The sequence below is a fragment of the Vanellus vanellus genome (genome assembly GCF_965231255.1).
Source record: "Vanellus vanellus genome assembly, chromosome: Z".
Classification (NCBI taxonomy): Eukaryota; Metazoa; Chordata; class Aves; order Charadriiformes; family Charadriidae; genus Vanellus; species Vanellus vanellus.
This window is the reverse complement of record NC_138908.1, coordinates 69,259,236-69,281,973: the sequence shown is the minus strand read 5'-3', so window position 1 is coordinate 69,281,973 and position 22,738 is coordinate 69,259,236. Positions and strand designations below refer to the sequence as shown.

The 22,738-nt window shown below is 38.9% G+C and overlaps 1 protein-coding gene across 1 annotated transcript in view; it reads right to left on the bottom strand.

The window, feature by feature from the left end:
- The window catches only part of RAI14 (retinoic acid induced 14), an 89,030-nt gene that overhangs the window by 7,628 nt on the left and 58,664 nt on the right, over window positions 1-22,738 (bottom strand). Inside the window, exons 4-12 of the mRNA XM_082497231.1 lie at window positions 11,870-11,958; window positions 10,020-10,084; window positions 7,415-7,472; window positions 6,849-6,919; window positions 5,279-5,385; window positions 2,957-3,135; window positions 2,262-2,290; window positions 1,252-1,338; window positions 508-594 (exon numbers count right to left, since the gene is read on the bottom strand). Of these exons, the coding sequence (XP_082353357.1) occupies window positions 508-594; window positions 1,252-1,338; window positions 2,262-2,290; window positions 2,957-3,135; window positions 5,279-5,385; window positions 6,849-6,919; window positions 7,415-7,472; window positions 10,020-10,084; window positions 11,870-11,958 (772 nt within the window). The remainder of the gene's footprint in view (window positions 1-507; window positions 595-1,251; window positions 1,339-2,261; window positions 2,291-2,956; window positions 3,136-5,278; window positions 5,386-6,848; window positions 6,920-7,414; window positions 7,473-10,019; window positions 10,085-11,869; window positions 11,959-22,738) is intronic.

Sequence of the window (22,738 nt, the reverse complement as noted above, 5' to 3'; positions counted from 1 at the left end):
AGTTCCATTACCCAATTCTCATTAAATATTAATGAAATATGGGCAACGATCTCATAGATAGTTTGGAAGGCTGCAGCCCCTGTGATAAATAGCAATATATTGTCCTTACTAAAAAATAAAAATCTTCAATACCGTAAGATAAATATCGTACAGAACACACTCAACCATTTCCCTGATATCTTTTGGTGAAAGGGTCTCTACCTTTTGCATTGCACAATGCCATGCACTTCCCTGGTATTACATAATGACCTCTCACAGCATTAATACTTATGTTCATATCCATATTCCTAATTTATGACTACTTCTATTTACATATTCAGTAAAGATTAAAGTAATCCACACTTGTTTTATAAATTACATTGAAATAGGTTTGGATCCCTTTTTGCTCCTAAAGCTCAGCTAATTAATTCACAGTAGACTTTGCAGACAGCAAAACAGATTATTAACTAGATTATTAAGATACTATACCTTCCTTCCCTAAGCTTCAAAAGAACAGAAAACTGATACCTTGCACACTTGATCAGCAAAGAAAGCCTGCCCTTTTCCAGTCATGGGAGTTGAAGTTGATGAGTGTGGAGAGGACAAATCACTAAGCTGTAAAAGATTTTACGTGAATAGGTATGTATCCATATGTGTACATATAACTACCTCGCTAACACATGCCTATATATATAGATATACACACAGATTAAAGAGTACTTTTCCCTGCAGTAACATAAGTCACAACTCTAGGTTAGTTTCAAAGAGCAGATTTAATTATTCAGTGCTCTTCTGAGTCAGTATTGCATATGCAGTGTAGCTACTACCCAGGTAACATTCCAGTTTAACATTAAACCTAACTGTTAAATTGCATTTTTATACTACATAAATCTATTTAAGTATTTTACTTTCATATCTAGATATGCATATAATAATGTGCACATATATACGTATAATTAAAATATACATAATTATTTACTCATGGAAGTTGGCAAAACCAGGAGACCTTCAACTTTAGATGGAAGAAGCAATTGTACAGTAAAATTTGTACAGTTGTATCTTAAACCATGCTGTATTTCAAGCAATTTTGCTTAGTTAACATAACCAACACGTGCTTTCATGGTGTCATCCTAATATCAGGAAAAACACTCATGTTAAGACAGGCATATAAAATAACAATGACAAAGCAAATCCAGCCCACATAATCTTTCACAGAATGTTCAAAACACTTTTCTTCCCCTAAAAGCATCTCAAAATTGGTCTTGTCTTTACCTGAATAGGACTGATAGGAGGAGGTGGGGCTTTGCGTTTTTTTGGAGTTCCACTTCTTTCTGAACTTAATTTAGAGCCTTGATCATGCTGAAAGTTTCACCAGCCAGAAAATGTAGGTTTGTTAGTTTGGTTAGTAAAGTCCGAGCAAATTGTTTTATAAAACAGAACAAAACAAAAAAAAATTCCCACATTAATATCAACTTTAGCAGCTCATGCAGTGCCTTTTTTTTTTCTATTTAAAGATTACATCTCTACTAACAAAAAGATATTAAACATGCCTGACAATAAGAATCTGCCCCCTTGTAATCCATGCTTCAGTGAAAACAAACAAGATTTAGTGAAAAAGCAGAAGCTGACAATAGCCATTCATACAGAGTCCAGTCATGCCCTTTTTAACAGCTACCATCTTTCCTCTCCACCAGCTTCTGCCTGAGCTCCCTGAAAAACCCACCTCTCTACTTAAAGAAGGAATGAACCAATGCATTGCACCTTCATCCGCTTTCCAGCTACCAGCAGGTCTACAAGGTCTACTTGCACTCCAAGATATGATACTAAATAAAAAATGTAAGAAACAAATTTAATTGCCTAAATCTGCTGGGATTCTCACAGGTGGGGGTCTCCAGTGAGATGTATGTGTTTTAGAAACACGGAACTTCTCTAAATCATCTACTCTACAATTTAACGAGATAGGGACTGCAAAAGCCAAGCTCCTGCATTACGCATGAGAAAAGTGGTGTACCTTCCCCACACACGTGTGCACACACGCTTTGCCTTCCTTTTCTCACTGAGGGTGCTGGCTGCTGTTATTGAGAGAAGCTAAGTCTAAAAGCAACATTCCCGACACACATTTCTTAAATGAGCAACAAACACCTTTCACATTACAGAGTAGTCAATTGCAGTGCATCTCACAGTGACATTTACTAGTGCTTCCAGTCATGTCAATTACTGTTTTTTTCTTAAGTTACAAGTCTATACAGCCCGAGCATTTTTAAAACCAAAAGGAGAAATACCTGCTTTGCTTTTGTTGGTGAGTTCGTATCTGTGAAGCAGAAAAGAAGTGGAATTAAGAAAGCTATCAAAGAAAAAGTTATTTGCCATTCCTAACCCATCTCTCAGCTCTACTTCCCACACCATAAATACTTTGGTTTTTGAATTCCTGTCTGAAATCTGAGAAATACACTTTAATTTTCAAATTCCCTTTGAACCATATCCTTTCTCTGCTGCCTTTTGGGTTTCATATTTAGATAAAATTCAAAGGATTGTGGCAATTCTTCTTCTACTATAGTCTTGCACCATGCTTGCATATTAGCTTCCTACTTTAGAAATCTGTCTTAGTTTGACCACAAAACCCTCTGCCTGCATTATTTCCTTCTCCAACCATTCTGTTGAGGAGCTATCACTTACTCTTTCACATGAAAAGGGATCTGTTCCAAGCTGTATGCAAGACTTCACGATGCTGCTACATCAGCTTACTTTTTCTTTCTCCAAACCACCTCTTTTTGCCCTGCTCAGTTCTTTATCCCATGCTAAATATTACCATCTACAGCAAAGACCACATTTTCCTGCTTTTGGGAAGATTCAGCCAGACCATCTTAAAGATGGCTTTTGAAACTTTTATTTTGTAAGGTAGCCTAAAATTTGTTCATTGCTAAACATACATGTAGCCAGTTCAAGGACAAACTGCAGATTGGCATCTCTTACATACCCACATCCTGAGATAACTTTGATGATAGGAGATTCTGGATCCCTGTATTCTCGGAGAGTTTGGAGTAATGCAGGGCATTCTGTCCAAAGATGTCTACTAAACTGACATCTGCACCTTTCCTAAGGAAGGCTTCCACCATGTTAAGGCTACCAGCTTCACAAGCCATCATCAAAGGGGTTCTGGACAAAACAAAACACACACAGAGTAAGTGTCAAGAGTGTACTCTTTAAGCAGCAGCTCAGTTTTCCAGGAAAAAAAAAAGTGTAACAGTTATTATGCAATAAAGTCCAAGACAGCTGGACCTTGTGCAAAGACCTGGCATACTTTGTACAAGTCTCCAAACATTTCTAAAAATGGGTTCATGAGGCTAAGAGGAGAGTCACAGATAGAAATGGCTGCAGCATAAAATCACACTATCAAATCTCACTGCCACGCTCCAGTTACAGCTCTGCAAGTGGTAGTACAACACAAAATTATGTGAAGGGGAGCAGAAATAACATGTTGCTTTTAAGACAAAATAGACACATATTTCAACCAAAAAGACAAACAAATCTCAAAGCTCTTCATTGAGACTGAGAGATGGGTTTGACCTCAAATCCTGACCTACTCTCAGATTAAAAAAAAAAAAAAAAAAAAAAAAAAGTCCATTAGAGCACAATCAATTCCTTCTCCAACACAGGGCAGCTAGACAGTGCCAGATCCTACAGCAAGGGTAGCATACAGAAGGAGTGTTTTCCTAACAGGTTGTATCTGTTTTTCTCAGTTACTTGAAGGGGTCATAAGAGATGTACAGAGTAATTGCAAACACACAGAAAATCCCATCTTTCAAGCATGCTCTAATATTGCTTTCCTGCTTGGGCATAATTCTACCTTCTCAATGTGAAGACATACCTAATAGGTTGGCCAAGTTCATTGGCAAATGCATTCCTCAGTGCAGATATGAAACTGAAAAGTTACTACAGTGATAATATTTGCTAGATATTAAGACAATAATTTCATTGATGAATTAAACATACTTCCCATAATGGGTGACCCCTGGAGAAGTGATGGCTGTTGCAGTGCTGTGCTAAAAAGTAGTGCTGAGTGGCAACTTGGATAACACCTCCAGAGTCACAGGGATGGTTTTAGATTACCAAAATAATTCACTTAGTCTGGACAATATAGGAAATTGGAGATGTCATTTTCAAAGGTTATGCCCTTCCTCTCCCAATACGGGCTCTCCTTTTTTAGTAAAAACTTTTGTGAACATGAGATGCAAGGTCACTCTCCTTGCCAGAAGAAAAACAAGTAGTAAAATGGTATATTCCATGTTATATCATTCTCTTGCTTCTACACAGTACTTTCTCAAAAAGAAAACACAAAAATGCAAGTCTGTCCTATCTATGACAAACACCTTCATCCAATTAAACTAGAGACTCAACGCTGTCTGCTGACAGTAAAAGAGTGAGGGGAAGGCAGAGGTCCCAGGGTGGGCATCACCTCAGCTTCAAGGCACTGAGGCCATTCAAACCAACCAAGACAACAAAGGGGTTTTCTTTAGACAACTTAAAACAGTTACTAACAAACTTTGGACTGATAAAATTAGGGCCCAGTCTTATCCTCCCATGTGCTGCCAAAGAACAACATGAGCGTTTCATGGCATACAATAATCAAGACTGCTATCAGGTGTAAGTGCCAAGTCTTCGCAGCATCCCGCTTTACCTTCACAATTTAACCAACAACCCATAATTTTCAAACACTCTTGATCTTCACCAGTATCATCAAAACAAGCCCATTTTTCACTAAAAGGATGTTGCTTTTTAAAAACAGTTTTCCGATCCACGCACTATTAATGCAACAAATCTCTAAATGGCACCTTCTAAGACGACAGCATCTCCACTATATATAGCTTTACTGTATTTTTCTCTTGCTGCTGTGGCTGCATTATAGTAGAAAGAAGAATCCTCCACAGATGTCACTCCCAAGTAATAGTTTTAGGATTTAAGTTGGAGAAAATAACTTTGCCAAGAAGAGAGCAGCATTTAAAACTGGGACACGTACAAAGTGATGTGTAGGTAAGTGCTATCAATCAGATTCTTGTAGGAATGGGCTCTGCTGGCCCTAGGGAAATCTTACAGGTACATCTAGTTTTATAGTTGCATAGTTTCTGTTTCACCTTTCCCTTCAGGCAGGATTCTGTAAGCCTTCTCAACAATCAGGATACGCTGTCTAGTACAGAAGGCATTATTTCACCTAACAACAACTATTTTGGTAAGGATTTGAGAAGAAAGCTTCATTTGACAGTCAGCCTTGGGGAAGAATTAACATGTTAACCTGCTGTACCTTCCATTTTTATCCCTGGTGTTGATGTCTGCTCCATGATCCAGAAGGTATTTGCAGACTTCTGTATGACCATTTTGTACTGCAAGCAGCAGAGGTATGTTCCCATCCTAGGAATGCATTTGAAGAAACTATGAACAATAATCCATCCACTTACAAATATTTTACTAAAAATATTTTACAAATATTTTTACTGAGATTTAAAGATCAGCTATGAACTTTACTTCTATATAGCACAAATAAGGCGCTATCAGTACAGTTTTCTCACATACCATAAATGTAGCTCAGTTTACTTTAATTCTGTTCTTGACCACAGGGGATGCAAAGCATTAGGAGTAGGAATGCTTTTTGCTGTTTGTACTCCCTGTGCTGTCTGCTTAATACTATAACATGATCATTTTGAAACTATACAATACCTTTAACTAGTTCTACAACAAAAATGATAAATACGTACAAGGCAAAAATACAACATTTCATATAATCATAGAATAACTTAGTTGGAAGACACCTTTTAGAGGTCATCTGGGGTTTCTCCCCCTTTGCTGTCAGTCCAAAGCTAGGCAAACTTCAAGTCACAGTATGTTGCTCAGACACTTGTCCAGTCAAGTCTTAAGCATCTCCAAAGGCAGAGATACCATGACATCTCTGGGTACGAGTTCCAGCGTTTCACCACCTTTATGGCGAGATTATTTTTTTTACTGGTGCCAAACTCAAATTTCCCAATTAGGTCCACTGCCCAAATTCTGACCATTGCTTGTCACCATTTTGTCATGTACTTCTGAGGCTGGTCTGGCTCCCTCTTCCCTATGATCAACCATAATGTAGCTGACTACATTAGATGCTCCTACAGCCTTCTCTTTTTAAGACTGAACAACCCTTTTCTGCCTTTAAAATGCATCTGCTGAAATTTCAGATCTAACCTTTGTGCCAGATTTTTTTGTTAGAAAGACCAGATAGGAAGGAGACAGATCCAAGTCAAAAATAAAAACCCAAACAAGTTTAAATATTTTTAAGCCTTTTTTTTTTTTTTTTTTAACTTTTTTTATGCTTCATTTCTGTCAGGTCCCCTCCCTTTATCATCAGAGGGTCTTCTATCAGGCAGCTGCATCATTTCCCAAAACAGACCCGGTTGTTCATAGACATTTCATAATAGTGAATGTAGTGTCCCTGAGGCTTTAGACTACACCAAGTATATTTTTTCCCCTCAGGCTTATCGTACTCTGGTTGGGCTTTGTGAGTGTCTCACAGCACTTGGCCACATAATGGGCTTTGTCCAAAGCCTACTGGAGTCAATGGGAAGACTTTTAATCACGTTTTGAATACATCAGAATTGATTCTAGCTACTTGTACCAATGTCTCTTGCACCAATGTCTCAATTTAACGAGCAGCAAATTCTGCCACTACTGTATTAGAATGTGAAGTACTTCCCCATCTCTGCTATGGCAAGCTTCCTCCACCAGAGAAATCCAAGAAGAAATAAGCATGGTATCGGTTTGAATTGAGATCGACTGGAGTGGAGGGTGGTAAAAGCTCTGCAGTATCTGAAGTACACAACAGAAGAAGAGGTACGTACCAAATCTTTGACATTAATTGGACATTTGTGTTCACACAGAAGTTGAACTGCCTGAAGACAGCCACATGCAGCTAAAAAAAAAAAAAAAAAAAATACAGGCATGAATGTCCATTAAATCCCATTTTCAATTTGTGTCCTGTGCTTCCACTTGCAATACTGCAGCATTACAGTGGGGTCCAAGAAAAACAAATTAAACTGTACTTCTCTGTTTTAAGAAGGAAGGAGAGAAAGACTAGAAGGCTGAACAGGAAGTTGTATGCAGAAATACAACCAATGTTCATGCTCCAAATTAGCATAAGAAGCTATAACCTTTAAAGACTGAAATCAAAATCAACCTAATCTTAAGTATTGTGATGGCCCTGCACTTGCAGGTGTGCAAGTTAGGCTTACTAACTGAAATTCAGTATTCACAGTACTTACCTAAAAAAAACATCTGAAATTGATAAACCATCAGGTGGAGTCACTAGATTTATGTAATTGAAACCTAAAAAGCTCCACCAGGCTGAAGAGCTAGGAATATCAAGCACCACAAAATAGATAGTACAAGCTTTCAACAAAAAAGTTACCTGCATAATGTAAAGCTGTCTTCCCAGAATTGTCAGTGTTGTCTGCTGGACATTTACTCTGCACAGTTCAATGAAGAGAAGGAAAAAACACAATTAGAGAAACAACCAGAAGCATAAGTTTAATGCTAAGGACAGAGTGCTGAACATCTTTGAGAAAAGTTTTATAAGCTACTCCAGAAAAAAATAGTGAATAAAGGCACAGTTTTCCTTTCTACCAATCTGGTCTCTCCTTTCTTGGTACCAGCTTATACTGAAGCCATAGAAAATACTCATAGTGAGACAGATATTCCTAAAAAAAGTTATAGTTTTGGAAGATTTTAAATCAGAAAATAAAAAAGGAAAGAAACTCTCTCGCTTGCCTTAGAAAAGCTGCCTTTTTTTTTTTTACATTACCGTGAGAACACAAGCAATCATGTCATAATGCAATTAATCTTGCGTTATTTCTGTCAAAGGCAATAAGGCTTTATTTACATTTGTAAAAACTAAAGCATCAACAATCCAGTTATATTTTGTGGTATGATAAGCCACCAGCTACTACTGATCAATCCAGACTTGAAACTAATAAATAAATTTTTTTAAAAATCAGATTTCAAATCTTTATCAAGACTTGTTTTGGTACAGAAGATTTTAGTTTACAACAATGAAAGAGAATCACAGAATCATAGAATAATTTACGTTGGAAAAGATCTTCAATATCATTGAGTCCAAACATAAACCTAACACTACCAAGCCCACCACTAAACTACGTCCCTAAGCACTGCATCTACATGTCTTTTAAATACCTCCAGAGATAGTAACTCCACCACTTCCCTGTGCAGCCTGTTCCAATGCTTGATAACCCATTTGGTAAAGAACTTTTTCCTCATATCCAATCTAAACCTCCCCTGGCACAAATTGAGGCCATTTCTTCATGCCCTATCACTTGTTACTGGGGAGAAGAGACTAACCCCCACCTCACTACAGCCTCCTTTCAGGTAGTTGTAGAGAGCGATAAGGTCTCCCCTCAGCCTCATTTTCTCCATGATAAACAACCTCAGTTCCCTCAGCCACTCCTCATAAGACTTGTGCTCCAGACCCTTCACCAGCTTTGTTGCTCTTCTGTGGACATGAGAAGGTATGACTCTGAAATATTAGGCTTCTAAAAAACAAACATTATAACTTTTGGCTTTCAAATGTAGCACTGCCTCCAATACTTCTGACTTTCTAGGAAAACAGGTTCACACAGATTACCACATTCTGTAACAAAAATGTCAAGATTCTGCCTGTGTAAAATAATGATTTAGCTTGTTTTAAATCAATTTCAGCATGTCAAAATTAGACATTCCTCACACGTACAGTTTATATCACCAAGCTGGTCCACAGAAGCAAGGAAGCAATCCAAAGAACATGAATTATTGGAGAATATTACCAACGCGTTTGCACTTACAAAAATATTTAGAAATCTGCATACTGTAATAAAATTAGAGAAATAACAACAAAAGCACTCTGTGGTTGTAGCTCGTAAGTGAATAGGCAGCATATATTTGGTATTAAACACACATCTAGTTGCTGAGTTGATCATGCTGCTGCATGTGATACCATTAGTGACAGCTTGATGTCACTGTTTATGCTGTAAATGGGTTTGCATTAGGAGTAGTAGATATTCGCAATGAAATCCCGAAGAAGGAAGCCACAGTGGTTAATGATAACCCTTTCCAGGTGTGGAGGAACAGGGGAGTCAGCTTGCAACAAATATGGAGGTAGGAATCAGTGAAACTGGACCAAGTATTGTCAGGGACATTGACAGGGTCAGTTGCAGGACAATCAGAAAGCCCTGAGGTAACCAGGGAAAAGCAATTTAGAAGTTGAGATTTGGGATCCATTTTTTCTGTACCACTGTGCTCGAGAAGGGTTATTATTCATTATTTCATCCCTACTCTGAGCTACAGTCTTACTGATAACTCCAAGCTACTAGAAATCTGTCCCATATCTCTAATCACCTTCATCAAAATTCATCTGGCTTCACATACCCAGCCTCAACAACACAAAAATATTTTCTTCATCTTCACTTTTGATTTTCTTATCCTTCACTGTCCTATGCCTCATTTCCCTGAAGATTTGAGTATTTCCATATTTTAGCATCTAAACTACTTTGGTTTCTTCTCCCCTTGACTTTAAGCTTCACAAACGCTTCTATGGTCAACAAAAGACAGAAAGCATTCCAGTGGAACAATATCAAAATCCTCCCAGAAGTGAGAAATCCTTTTCTCCTACACCTCTTAACCCATCTACTTCCAAGCCATCCAAACACACAGACAAAACACAGAAGTTAGACAGAAGCTGCAACCTACGGGAAACCCAACCCTGATATGTCAGATCAGCTGCACATCGAAAACTGTATTTTTTGACCACTCAGGGAAGATACCACGTTGTTTTCTATCATCCATTTACAGTGCCTAAAAGATCTTTAAACTCAAGCACCTCTCTTCATTGCAAGGAGACAGGACAACAGCATAGGAGTGTGATGTATATTATTAGCAGGAAATGTGTCAATATCTAGTGGAACCAATCTAGAGGAAAAAAGGAAAACTTAAAAAAATCAAAATTTATTTCATTTTTACTTTACCTGAAGTAATCTCTTCATGCAATCGGGATGGCTGTTCTTTGCTGCAAGATGTAAAGCGCTGTGCCCTAAATGAATAAAAGAAAGTATATCGAGTATTCAATCACGCCAAAACACAGCAATAAACTCTTCCATGACAAAGGCAAAATTTTCAATTATCTATCTTGTTCCTATCATGACACATGAAAAGTAAGGATAGAGAAAATAAAATAAAAAATGAAAACTACATCAAGCAGAATGTATTTACGACAGACTGTTGTTCAGGCAGGTAACAGAATAATCTTAACATCTAGCTTCATATAAAGGAATGACACAAACGTGTCAGATTATACCTTGGCAGAATTAAGTCTAGATTTGCACAGTTATGTTTTGTTTTTTAAAAAACAGTTTTCCTATATTACTCAGCCTCCCTTGCAGAGAGATGTCTGTCAAGAATCTTTATGATTTCTTCCATTTGGCAATGAAAAAGGAACCCTGCACCAAGAGCAAAACCAGCCAAATTCACCAGCTACCACTAGAACAAATTTGTATCATCCATGGAGTGCACATAGAACAGGACTCACAACACAGGCCTACTTCGGTTTGCCTCTCATAGATTCCCTTTTCTGATAATTTATTTAGCACCTGTGAGCTCATATTCACATTCATATTGCTCATGCAATACAGTGATTTAGTGACTATGGATTTATGATGAAAGACTGCAGTCTCTCCTCTAGTTTCATCTTACAGAGCATCTGAAAAACTAAAGAGACCAAGACAGCAAAAGAATAAATTATCTATGTAACTAAGCAAAGAAGGAGCCAAGATTTAGTACTCAATACAGACAGAGCCACTTGTGACAGGAGAATCACTGTAAACAACGTGACTATTACAGACGAGGCTTTCCCTGATGAGTACTGGGTCGACACTCTCAGGTGAGTGCAACCTCTTATTATCCAAACAACTAACAAATCCTGAGGCAAGATGAAGTATGAATTCTGAATAATAGTCTCTATCAGGTACATATATTCTCTTATCATTATGTATAACCTAAATGCTTCGTCCGGTATCAAAGACACTTCCTTATAGAGGCAAATAATTTCCATGCATGAAATAAATTCCCTCAGGCTGCAATCAGTGGCCAAAACAGAACCCGTGAGCCCAATATTTACAGATCATTACCGGAGAGACAGAATGCTGACAGCTCATTCAGCTGACTTGGCTAGCCAGAGAAAATGATGGGCACAGATTCCACAGGTATGTCAACTGGAATCTATTAAGAAGAGTTTGCCAGTTTCAAATTCAGTTCCCATCATTCTAGTGGAGCTGTAATTAAGGCATAGGACTTTTGAGGGCTGAAACAGGATACTTAATAGCTTTCAGCTCTGTTTTGGCCTGTATCAGCTCTTTTCACTATGTCATAATCATGAGGAAATGTCTTACTGCAACTCCTTTAACAGTTAATGGGGTTAATAGCTTGGATACACATAAAAGCAATGCAAAAGATCATGATTTAACCTATAAAAATCCTCAAATGAAGTTAACAAAAAGTGGGAGGAGAGGTATTATTTTTGTTTAATTTAAAAATAAATAAAATTTTAAAAAATAAAATCAAGCAACTATTTTGCATCTGGAGTCCACTATAAATGCTGAAATTTATAGCATTAGGGCAAAAGTTTTTAAGGGCTTTAGAATCTGAATTCTCTGCACAAAAAAGCAAGTACACCTAAACCTGCAATTGTTACAACCACTTTTCCTCCATGGTGTGTGGGGAAAAGCATTGTTGTCAACTCTGTAGTTGCACTCTGCACATGAAGAACTACCTAGGCAAATTCCATGTATTACGCTACATGTGTACGTTCACAGAGGCATACCTGCACCGTCTTGGGCTGTCACATCTGCACCATGTGTCACCATGATCCTGAGGCACTCTGCATGCCCTTTCGTGGCTGCCAGGTGAAAACTGGAAGAGAGTATTTACATGTCACTTTTCTTTTATTAAGACCTCCTTTCTCTTTCATTCAGAAACCAAGTACTGGCAAGTTCTCCCCTCCCTGTCCTTAGATCTTTTGGCATCCCTCCACTGCCTCCCAAGAAGTTAATAGCTCTGAAACTGAGAAGGCACATCAAAAAGTTTTTGTAGTGATACTTTTACACAGGCCATCTCATTAACCCATGCCGTACACCTTATGTGCATCTAGTCCCACCCAATTTCTAAACTAACATACCTTGTGATGTAATATATCTTCACAGAACGCCTGGGCTTGGGGAATTAATGAAGAAAATATTCACAATGACTGACTTTGTTGTATCATTCTAATCAATCCTGATTTCCCCCTTTCAGTGGACAAAATCTAGTGCCTTTAAAAGGTGAACCTGCTCCTAAATTAAACTAAATCACGTTTTACTTCTGCACTGTCCTTTACTGCTCATCTTTATTCTGTGTAGAGGGGGAAAAAAAACCTCAGTGTTTTTGAATATCACCTGGAGAAATGAAAGCCACTGGATATTTGTGAGACTATGCTAGGGATGTATTTTTTCAGATTTTGGTTTTGCTTTCCACCTGGAGCACCTGCTTATTTGAACAGTGAGAAATTACAGAGGTTACCAACAACGCTATGGCAGTATGCACGTAACAGCATCAATTACCAAAGATATAATCACAGAACAAACCAAAGAAGTTATACTGAATTCAAGCCTTTTTACAGCTGAAGGTTCACGTTTGGCACCTAAAGATTCACAGAAGCATTCCTATACACATGCTGCTTACAATTTTGCTGAGAAGTAAAAATGAAGGAAAAGCTTCTGAAAACAGAGAAGTTTACAACCTCCTGATGCATATCATGCCAACATAGGCAACTCTCAAGATATGGGCACAGTACAGGCAGACATCCTGCTTCCCCATGGGTCCTACTAATATCAGCTTGATATACAGAGCTGTTTTCTAGTAGGAGTAATGTAAAAAACAAATTCAAGACAAAACACTTCCAATTACTATTAAATTGTGTGTGAAAAGTTGGGAGCTTTACCAACATGTCCGAAACTGTAAAAGCCAGTATTCCTGTGATGTTTTCTAACATCTTTTAAAGGAGATGTTCATTTTTAACATCAGGCACCCCTGTGCTAAGGGAATCTTCCCCTGGAATCCAAAGGGAATGTCATAAATCCCATAGCCACACCAACTACCGTATTAATAGTTTACATTTGGAACAACTGCTTCCTTTAAACATTAAAACTAACACTGGAAGTTCAGCCTGCTCTACCAGGGAAACTGGGAATAACAGGCAGGAATGAAACAGCTATTTCTGGCACATAGTATGTGAACTGCAACACTGTGTTTCTCTAAGCCGTGGACGACTTTGCAGTCTTCTTGAAAACTCAGCAGAGAAAAAGACCTACAGATGAGATGTGGGCAGAGAATTAATCAAAACAGGAGAGTTCCTGGAATAGTCCTCAATCAAGTACAGCAACTACCTCACTGCCTACAATGAGTCCTGCCACACTGGTTGCTGCTGATTGCAAATGGTAGACAGGCAGCGCTTAAGATTTGACCTATTCTCTGCAAATATAAAAATATCCTGTGTGCTCATCCACAGGCTGCTTACTACTGCCATAAACAAACTGAAGAGTTAACACTTCCAAGAGCATAAAAAGCACTGCTGCTGGATGTTCTCTAGTCATTCAAAATCAAAACTTCACATACTTGGTGACCAATGCAAAGTTGTGTAAACATTCTTCTTTAGAAGACAAGGTTTCTCAGGCTCTGGGAAATTGGCTTGGGGAGGGACACAAAAGGAGTCACAAATTCCAACATCTCTAATTTAGATGGCACAACATACCAGCAAATACCGAAACACATTCAGATACGTTTGTGTAGACACACAATACAATCAAAGTCACTTAAATATTAGGAAAGCTGCAAAGCATGCACTTGGCTCACTTACATTTGACAATATTCATAAGAATAATAAATACCTGAATAATAACAACTTGGCTGCATCTGGGACACTGAGGTTTTATGGACAGACTCTGTATGATGGTGCCAAATGCAACATGAATACGCGAGTGCAAAAGAAGTTTTATTTAGGTAAAATCAGACTGCAAAGAAAGTATCAAAGAGAGAAGAAAAACTTAACCCCTTTCAGGCTACGCATCTATGAACACATCAGTCCCACCAACACAAACAACTCCCATGGAAGTTCTCAACAAGTCATCACACATATAGATGCTTTATTTCACGCAGCCAAAAAATATTTTCAAGTAGGAAAGGCCTGATTAAAAATATTACTTGTCCTAAATTGATGGGATGAAAGAAATATCATCTGTAAGCAGCACAGGTGGTGTGAAAGATGAGAGAATGTGTATGAAGGATGTAAAGATCTAATAGAGAGCAAAAATACAGAAGCTTTGTGGGAAGTTGTGTGAAAAGAGAGGATAATAAAGTTTAACTCTTATTCATTTATACAATGACCTAAGCCAAATAGCAATGGGCTGCTACAGCTCCCTCCCAATTGCTTGCTGTGTGCTCCCTCCCTATATCCTTGTACTGCTACCATCTCTCACATAACCCTGTAGTGAGATGTTTTTTCTTAATAATCTAAAAGCAATTGGGAGGGGAATGGGGGACAGGGTTTGTTAGCTGCTGGTAAACTGAATGGGCTTACCAGGAAATCAGCTCTGCACAAGAGAGAGAGGAGAATGTCTCCAGACTGGGATTAACCTATTATTTAAGTCAGAGCATTTACAGAGCACTCTGCAAAAACTTCACCTCGTGGAGTAATTCATAGAATCATAGAATGGTTTAGGTTGGAAAGGACCTTGAAGATCATCGAGTTCCAACCCCCCTATCCTTATCATAGAATCATAGAACAGTTTAGGTTGGAAAGGACCTTAAAGATCATCTAGTTCCAACCCCCAGTCATGGGCAGGGACACCTCCCACTAGACCAGGTTCCCAAAGCCCCATCCAGCCTGGCCTTGAACACCTCCAGGGATGGAGCTTCCACAGCTTCTCTGGGCAACTTGTTCCAGTGCCTTACCACCCTCAGAGAAAAAAATTTCTTCCTAATATCAGATCTAAGTCTACCCTCTTCCAGTTTGAAGCCATTACCCCTCATCCTATCACTACATGCCCTTGTAAAAAGTCCCTCTCCAGCTTTCTTGTAGGTACCCTTCAGATACTGGAAGGCTGCTATAAGGTCTCCCTGGAGCCTTCTCTTCTCCAGGCTGAACAACCCCAACTCTCTCAGCCTGTCCTCATAGGAGAGGTGCTCCAGCCCTTGGATCATCTTTGTGGCCCTCCTCTGGACTTAGTCCAACAGGTCTGTGTCCTTCTTATGTTGAGGACTCCAGAGCTGGACAAAATATTCCAGGTGTGGTCTCAAGAGAGCTGAGTACAGGGGCAGAACCACCTCGCTCACTCTGCTGGCCACGCTTCTTTTGATGCGGCCCAGGATACAGTCAGCCTTCTAGGCTGTGAGTGCACATTGCCAGCTCATGTCGAGTTTCTCATCAACCAACACCCGCAAGTCCTTCTCCTCAGGGCTGCTCTCAATCCCTTCATCCCCCAGCCTGTATTTGTGCATGGGATTGCCCCAGCCCCGGTGCAGGACCCTGCGCTTGGCCTTGTTGAACTTCATGAGGTTTGCACAGGCCCACCTCTCAAGGCTGTCCAGGTCCCTCTGGATGGCATCCCTTCCCTCCAGCGTGTCAACCAGCTTGGTGTTGTCCACACAGCTTGGTGTCGTCAGCAAAGTTGCTGAGGGTGGACTCCATCCCAACATCCATGTTACCAGCAAAGATGTTAAACAGCATCAGTCCCAGTACCGACCCCTGAGGAACACCACTTGTCACTGCTCACCACTTGGACATCGAGTCATTGACCGCAACTCTCCGAGTGCAACCGTCCAGCCAGTTCCTTATCCACTGAGTGGTCCATTGGTCAAATCCATGTCTCTCCAATTCAGAGTCAAGGATGGCATGCAGAACGGTGTCTAGTGCTTTGCACAAGTCCAGGTAGATGACACCTGTTGCTCTCCCTTTATCCACCAACACTGTAACCCCATCGTAGAAGGCCACCAAATTTGTCAGGCACGATTTTCCTTTAGTGAAGCCATGTTGGCTGTCACCAATCACCTCCTTATTTTCCATGTGCCATAGCAGAGTTTCCAGGAGGATCTGCTCCATGATCTCGCCAGGCACAGAGGTGAGACTGACCGGTCTGTAGTTGCCCAGGTCTTCTTTTTTACCCTTTATAAAATTGGGAGTTATGTTTCCCCTTTCTAACTGATTTTGAAGTTAGTAGCCCCTACTTTGTTTTTAACCTTTAAAAAAAACCCAACCAAACCACAAACAAAAAAACCTCAAACACTTCAGTAGTAAATACTGAGGGCTCCTGTGTAGCAAGGGAGGGTTTTGAAACAAAGAAGCCTGTAGACATTCATTTCAGTACAGAATAATTCTTTAGAAGCTACATAAACTTTCCTAAAATATTTGAGGCAAAAGCTGCAGGTTTCCAAACACTGGAGTTCTCACCATCTGGAAGCCTTAAGCAGTGGTACATTTTACTTGCATCCTTCACGAATAAACTTCCCTTGATATGAAAGCAAACAACTTTTCCGCCCACTTCCTGATTGTGCAATGACTTAGGCAAACAAAAACAAACATGTAAGGCTTGATTTGGAGCAAGGGCCACACTGAGGGTTAGATTCTCATTCAGCCTAAAATCCCATTACAATGTAGATAATTTTCCATTCACAATAGGTAAGCCTGTTACTACCACTTACAGCCACATCTTGATACCCCAGCCTGAACTAATTTGAGACAGATTTCTTTTATTGCAGTAAAACATTCCTATTCTTCCTGAGGGGTGGGATGGTCTTTTATTATTGTCTCCAGACCCTTCCATGCAGCAGAGGAGCAGCTACCCTTCCAGTGGTTCTCTCATCGGATCCAGAAATGAAGTTAAGTCAGCATTTGAGACCTACCTCTGCAGCAGATGATAAAGATCAGTTGGTTGACACTGCCTTTTCCTACTGGGAATGTACAGGACTCATAACTACTCAGTCCTTAACAAGTAAAAAATTATGTTCTTTGGGACAGACACAAAGCCCAGTTGGAATAAACAGGCCTTGAGAGTAACAGCAAACACACAGCAAAATTTCATCAGATTCAGGGTCAACTGGAGAACAGCTACAGGACTATCACCTCAAAGTCCTGTCAGGACCTCAAACTTCCTTACCAGAAACACTACACAAATAACATTTTCAAATGCACTGATAGAGAGATGCTTTTTATGAATGCTTGCTGACATCCCTGAACTAGTTTGAAATAGCAGATTTCTTATCAATAGGAGATGTCAACTAGTGAGGTATTTAGAACTGTCGCAAACAAGACCAACCCTTATTCAGGTCAAAGAACCTTTTCCATGTTTTGGTTATAAAGTCAAGCCAGCAAGGGAATGGAGACTACTTCAATCAGTGTCTCACAGACAGAGCACAAAAGGTCAGATAAAGCTTGTCTTTGCTAAAAGACTAAGAAGCAGTGTTTCCAGAAATTATTAAAATGCCAGACAGTCTAACTCAAACAGAAAGGGGCTGTGATTTTCACTACTTAGGTCATGTAAAAGACTTCTTTACAAATCATTTTACCAAAGGTAGAACAGAATTAATCTACATTTAGAGATTAGACTAAATGGAGCTAGTTGAGCTTGCTAAAGTGGTGTTAGAAATAAGACACGGATCTGCCACATTCAGGTTCTCTGCTTAACCATTTGCACAGTTACATCCTGCAAAACTGAGCACGATCCTCTTACTGAACATTATTTTGACAGCTGGATTAGAACAACTGGGTGGTCCCCATATCTAGGGAAAATGCCACAAAAGTAGAGTGGAATATGATAAAATAATAGAAAATACATACAAAGTCTTAATTCAAGATAGTAACCTTCTAACTAGGAAATTTTCACCTGTGAAAAGAGAAGAAAAAAAAAAGAACAGAAAAATTACACCCAATCAGGGGGCTTTGTCTCTGTTTGGCAAGGTCTTATTCCAGACTTTTTTTCAGGGCAGAATTAGCATTCTGTGTAACACAGATTTTCTCCAGGGCCTGAAAGCAGTCTGACACATTACTTACCAAAATCCAAAGCAAATAAAGAACATGGTTGAATTATGGAGGCTAAATGAATATTGTATTTGCTATTTTCTATTACGACAAACATGGAACAAAGTCAAACTTATATGCAAGCGTATAATACTATTGTTCTCTGCCATTTTAATCTGAGTGCTCTGAAAATATTTTAAGTGCAAGAATGTTTGAAATACACTATGAACTCACATACACTCATTGTCAAGGTTTATTTTGAGTAAAAACATCCCTCTCCAAGGCAGATCATTCTTCTTCATTTTCTAATGTACATCAACTCTTTGTTGACTTTTAAAAAGTCTGACTTGTCTGCCAACAGTTTGATGATTTATAGTTTCCCAACCCACCAATATCTTCACACAAACAAATAAGATTGATAAAATAAAGATACAGAGCTGCTTGGAGCCTTTGTAATGCTGACTAAAAAAAATATAGAAATGGAAGCTATTCAAGCTTTGCTGCTACCAGAGCAGACAGGCAAGCAATTCTCCATCTGTATCAGTCAGAAAGAGACCCACTAATAACCTGCCTTATTTTCTGCACTGAGTTGAGTTTTTATACATTTTTAGAGGCAGCACCTAGCTTACAGTGTCTATTATCCTTCAAAGCCTCAATTCCCACTTCAATAACAACAGCAAAAATAAACAGATTAGATGATCTCTGGCTTTTGACTGTTTTCCACTACAGGTTGAGTAGCAGAAGTGGTATAGTGCCTGAGACCTGACCTGGAGGAGAAAGGGCCGTGAGTACCACTAGCGTGGCATATTCTGCGCATGACGGAAATGCCTGCTGTCGCTCAGGAGGAACTCCAGTGTGTTCTCCTCTGCATGTAGCACGATGACCAGTAATTAGAGAAGAATACAGTTTACTTTTCTGTGAACAGTTTGAGATTTTACCAGCATAAAAACAACAATGGAAGTAAGCCTTTAAAACAAAACAAGTTTTTGACACACCCTGAACTGTATTCATAGAAAAATTATCACTGTCAGATTTAAAGACCTGGAAAGTCCTAGTATGGTCTCGAAACTGGAGGTGTTTTCTGCCTTCCTCTGCCAACCCAGACAGGGCTCTGAGCAAAGTAATAACATTCCAGCAAGGATTATGCTTGTATGAGGAATGCCTGCCCGGTTCTGCTTCTTCCTTGCATCAGCACAAGTAGGAAGGTACAGGGAATAAAACCAGTAAAAAACCAAAGCTGCCTTCCGCAGTTTCATCACACAGTCACAGGTGCGTGCACCCTGTCAGTGCAAAAGGAAGGAACGGGATGTAGAATTTCACCTTAAACCTACTAAGATTAAACCGTGAATGTTTCCCCTGTGAAAGTCACAGAATCTTTATCTTTCCCTGACTACGTTATCAAGAGACAGTCATTTATGTGAGAAGATATGTCTTCAGAACAGCCAGTCATTTAATTATGGAGGACCCATCCAGATGTTTGGCAAATCAGACTGTCTTAAAGGAAAATCAGACATCTACAGGTATCACTATCAATCCTAGCTAGTTCTTTGGCTTTGTATTATTTTTTTAAGCAAATAAAAGCCACAGCTTCACACTGCACCCATTTCATTTCCTCCTGAGAGTAAATGTAATAAATGTGACTTTTCATTAAATGCTGGCAGTCCATGTCATGATCCTGTCACACATGTGCATGCAGTCACAAGAGTGCAAAAATCTGCTTAGGAAAAACAGTTACAGGGAATACATTTTGTTTTCAAGCTAGAGTTGGCACTATTACAAACTGATAAAATTAAGTTTTAAGACATTCAATCAATGAGTTGCTACTAACATCTTCTGCAGTGCGGGCAGGGAGCTGTGGGAGATTTTTCCCCTCTCCCCCTTATTATCAACCACTGCAAAGTGAAGCAATGCACATACCCTGTGTTCCTATCTGCTTTTTAAACATGAGATAGCATCTGCCCTCCCCCAATACACACAAAACCCTCTGGCAAAAACCCTCCGTGCCACTACTGTGTTTACTGTGTTAGCATATATTCTGGAACAGCTTTCAAAAAAAAAAAACCAAACCCACCAAAAAAAAAACACAAACCCCAAACCAATGCAGTTTTCATATAAAGTTTCCAGCTTTGCCTTATAGCATAATAAGGTCTTGTTTCAATCATACACACCTCAAGGTATAAGATATTAATAAAAGGCAATCCTGCTGAACGGCTGTTTTCTTAACAGGAAAGAAGCAATTGCATCATGCAGCATAGGAGCTGGCAAGCTACAGAATCCTGATTTTAGCTTTCAAACTTAGAAAAAATATCCACCCAGCTGCTCTTCAGAGAGATTTCTGGGATCCCCAGAAGCTTTATATTTTTCATTCTCAGGTTGTGTTCCAGCAGTCCCATTTTTATACACAATTTTCTTTGGCAAAGTCTGTTACCACATTACCACAAACTCCTACTCCAAGTCTGAAACATATAGACTTTTCTTCCATGTACCATTAATTGTAAACATAAGTGCTTACAATTTACATTTATCATACGAAGTTTCCTGCAGAGTGTCCATTTTTAAAGTCCCTCAATAACTTACGTCAGCAAATTGCAACAGAGATTCTGCCAGGGGTGAGCTTCAGGGCACTCCTAGGTGTTGACAGAAAGTCTGAAATTTTGAAATACTACTTTTATTTTTGGTGTTGTAGGGTAGGAAAATGGACAAAGAACAAGAAACAATGAAGTCTCAAAAAGCTTAAAGAGCCCAGAAATAAGAGCAGTGTCACTTCTGTGACTAAAGCCAAGTTCAGAGGAGTGGGAAGATTCCTTCTGATAGTTTCTTTAAAAACACATCCCACATCTAAAACCCAAAGGGTTGCACAGTTAGTTTCTCAATATATATACCTTCTGGCAAACACGTCTTTTTGTCATAGGGTGAAAACACTGAGGATGCCGTCGATGTGTCCAGACCAAAATAACTTCTTCCCTGAGTTAGGTAAAACCATCTAGCCATCTGCTGTGCTTTCTTGCAAGGCCAGAATAGAGTTCAAAATTAAAATTAAGTCCAACAATGAGACCAATGATCAGTGTCTCCCTTGATCTTCATCCTCCAACACAACCCACTTGGTATTGCTGCCTGTGGGTCAGTAAATGCTAATAACCATCTTAGTACATGAAAAGTCATGAAATTAGAGCAAGGAAATCCCAAACCATGTTAGCATAGCAAGAGGCCAAGAAAAGGCTGGAAAGGCTGAGAACAACAGAGTAAAAGTTAATCTAAAGAAAATATTTTTGTTACATGAAAATCCAGCAAGGCTTAAGAAGTGCATATAGTGCTCCAAGAAGCAAAGAGTGTGGATATCCTTATGTGACTTCAGGGGTGTTGACAAAGGATAGCTCAGGGTTCTGTGCTGTGTTTGAAGTTTCTGTGTCTTTTACACTTATGATACTTCAGACCATTTCAGATTTGAAGAAACAGAACTATTTGGATTTTTTTAAATTCAACTGTATAAAGTGAACTCTTACTTCATAAGGCAATTACAAACGAAGTGCAATAATATGTACTTAGAGTAATTAATCTACTAGTAACACATTCTTCAGAGACAACTTGTCAAGATGACCTCTTAACATTTGTTTTTATAAACTCTTTAAATGATTATGGCAATATATTTTTATTTTGCATTTCAGAATAACTATACTACTAAAGATTTTAAGATTTCGCATTTCTGAAGAGGAGTAAGGACTGGAAAGGAAAAGGCAACTTCAGAGCTTTCCCACATTTTCAGTTAGCACTTTCCTGACACAGAATGCACCTGTAAAGCAAGTAGCAGAAAACATGGAGTGATGTATAAGCCCAATAAATAAGCAGCCACCAGCACAGTCTATTGCCTGAGACCTCATTTCAAAGCTAAAAAAAAAAGAAAGAAATCCAACATTTGCACATTGCTCTGTTTTGGCTGTCTGTTTCTTTTCCCTTCCTATATTAGAATACATTTTTAAGCCAGTATCTTAAAGACTTGCTTTCTTCTGAGATTATATCCCTACTAATAGATAATGAAATGCAAATTTATTAAGAATAGCATCCTATCAGCCTGCGTGAAAAAACAAGTATAAAACAGAAGATGCAACCTGGCTCCTAGAAGAAATTACAGACTGATTGTTTCCCCTTTGAACTGTAGCAATCGTCTGCAGGAATTCCTGTACATGGAAGGTGCAAAACCCATGGGATGTTTCCCAATGCTCAACGAACTTTATATGAAATAGAGTGTGTGTTCTTTAAATAAGTGGATTTTTTTTTTTTACAGTATAGGAAAACACTAAAGAGAGAAAGTAAAACACTTCAGTTTTTCAGAAAGGAAGTTTGGGATCTTTGTAACTGAAATCAAACTAAAGAGCATACATTTCTGTCTTTCAGAAGATGGCCTCTTCACTTTGTTTTTTAATAACATGAAGGTATAAAAATGACAAAATGTCTTCTAAAAACTGCTTCAAAAATGCATATGATAGAACCTGAATGCTGTTGATCTCAAGTCCTGTCAAAAGTACAGCTAAGAAATAAAAATTGGATCATGACATCTCCAAGCCTAACTGAGTGGTCATGTACTCCAACCATCAGGAAAAGTCTATACATTTTTAGTCAAGAGCCAGGAACAAACCACTAACATGA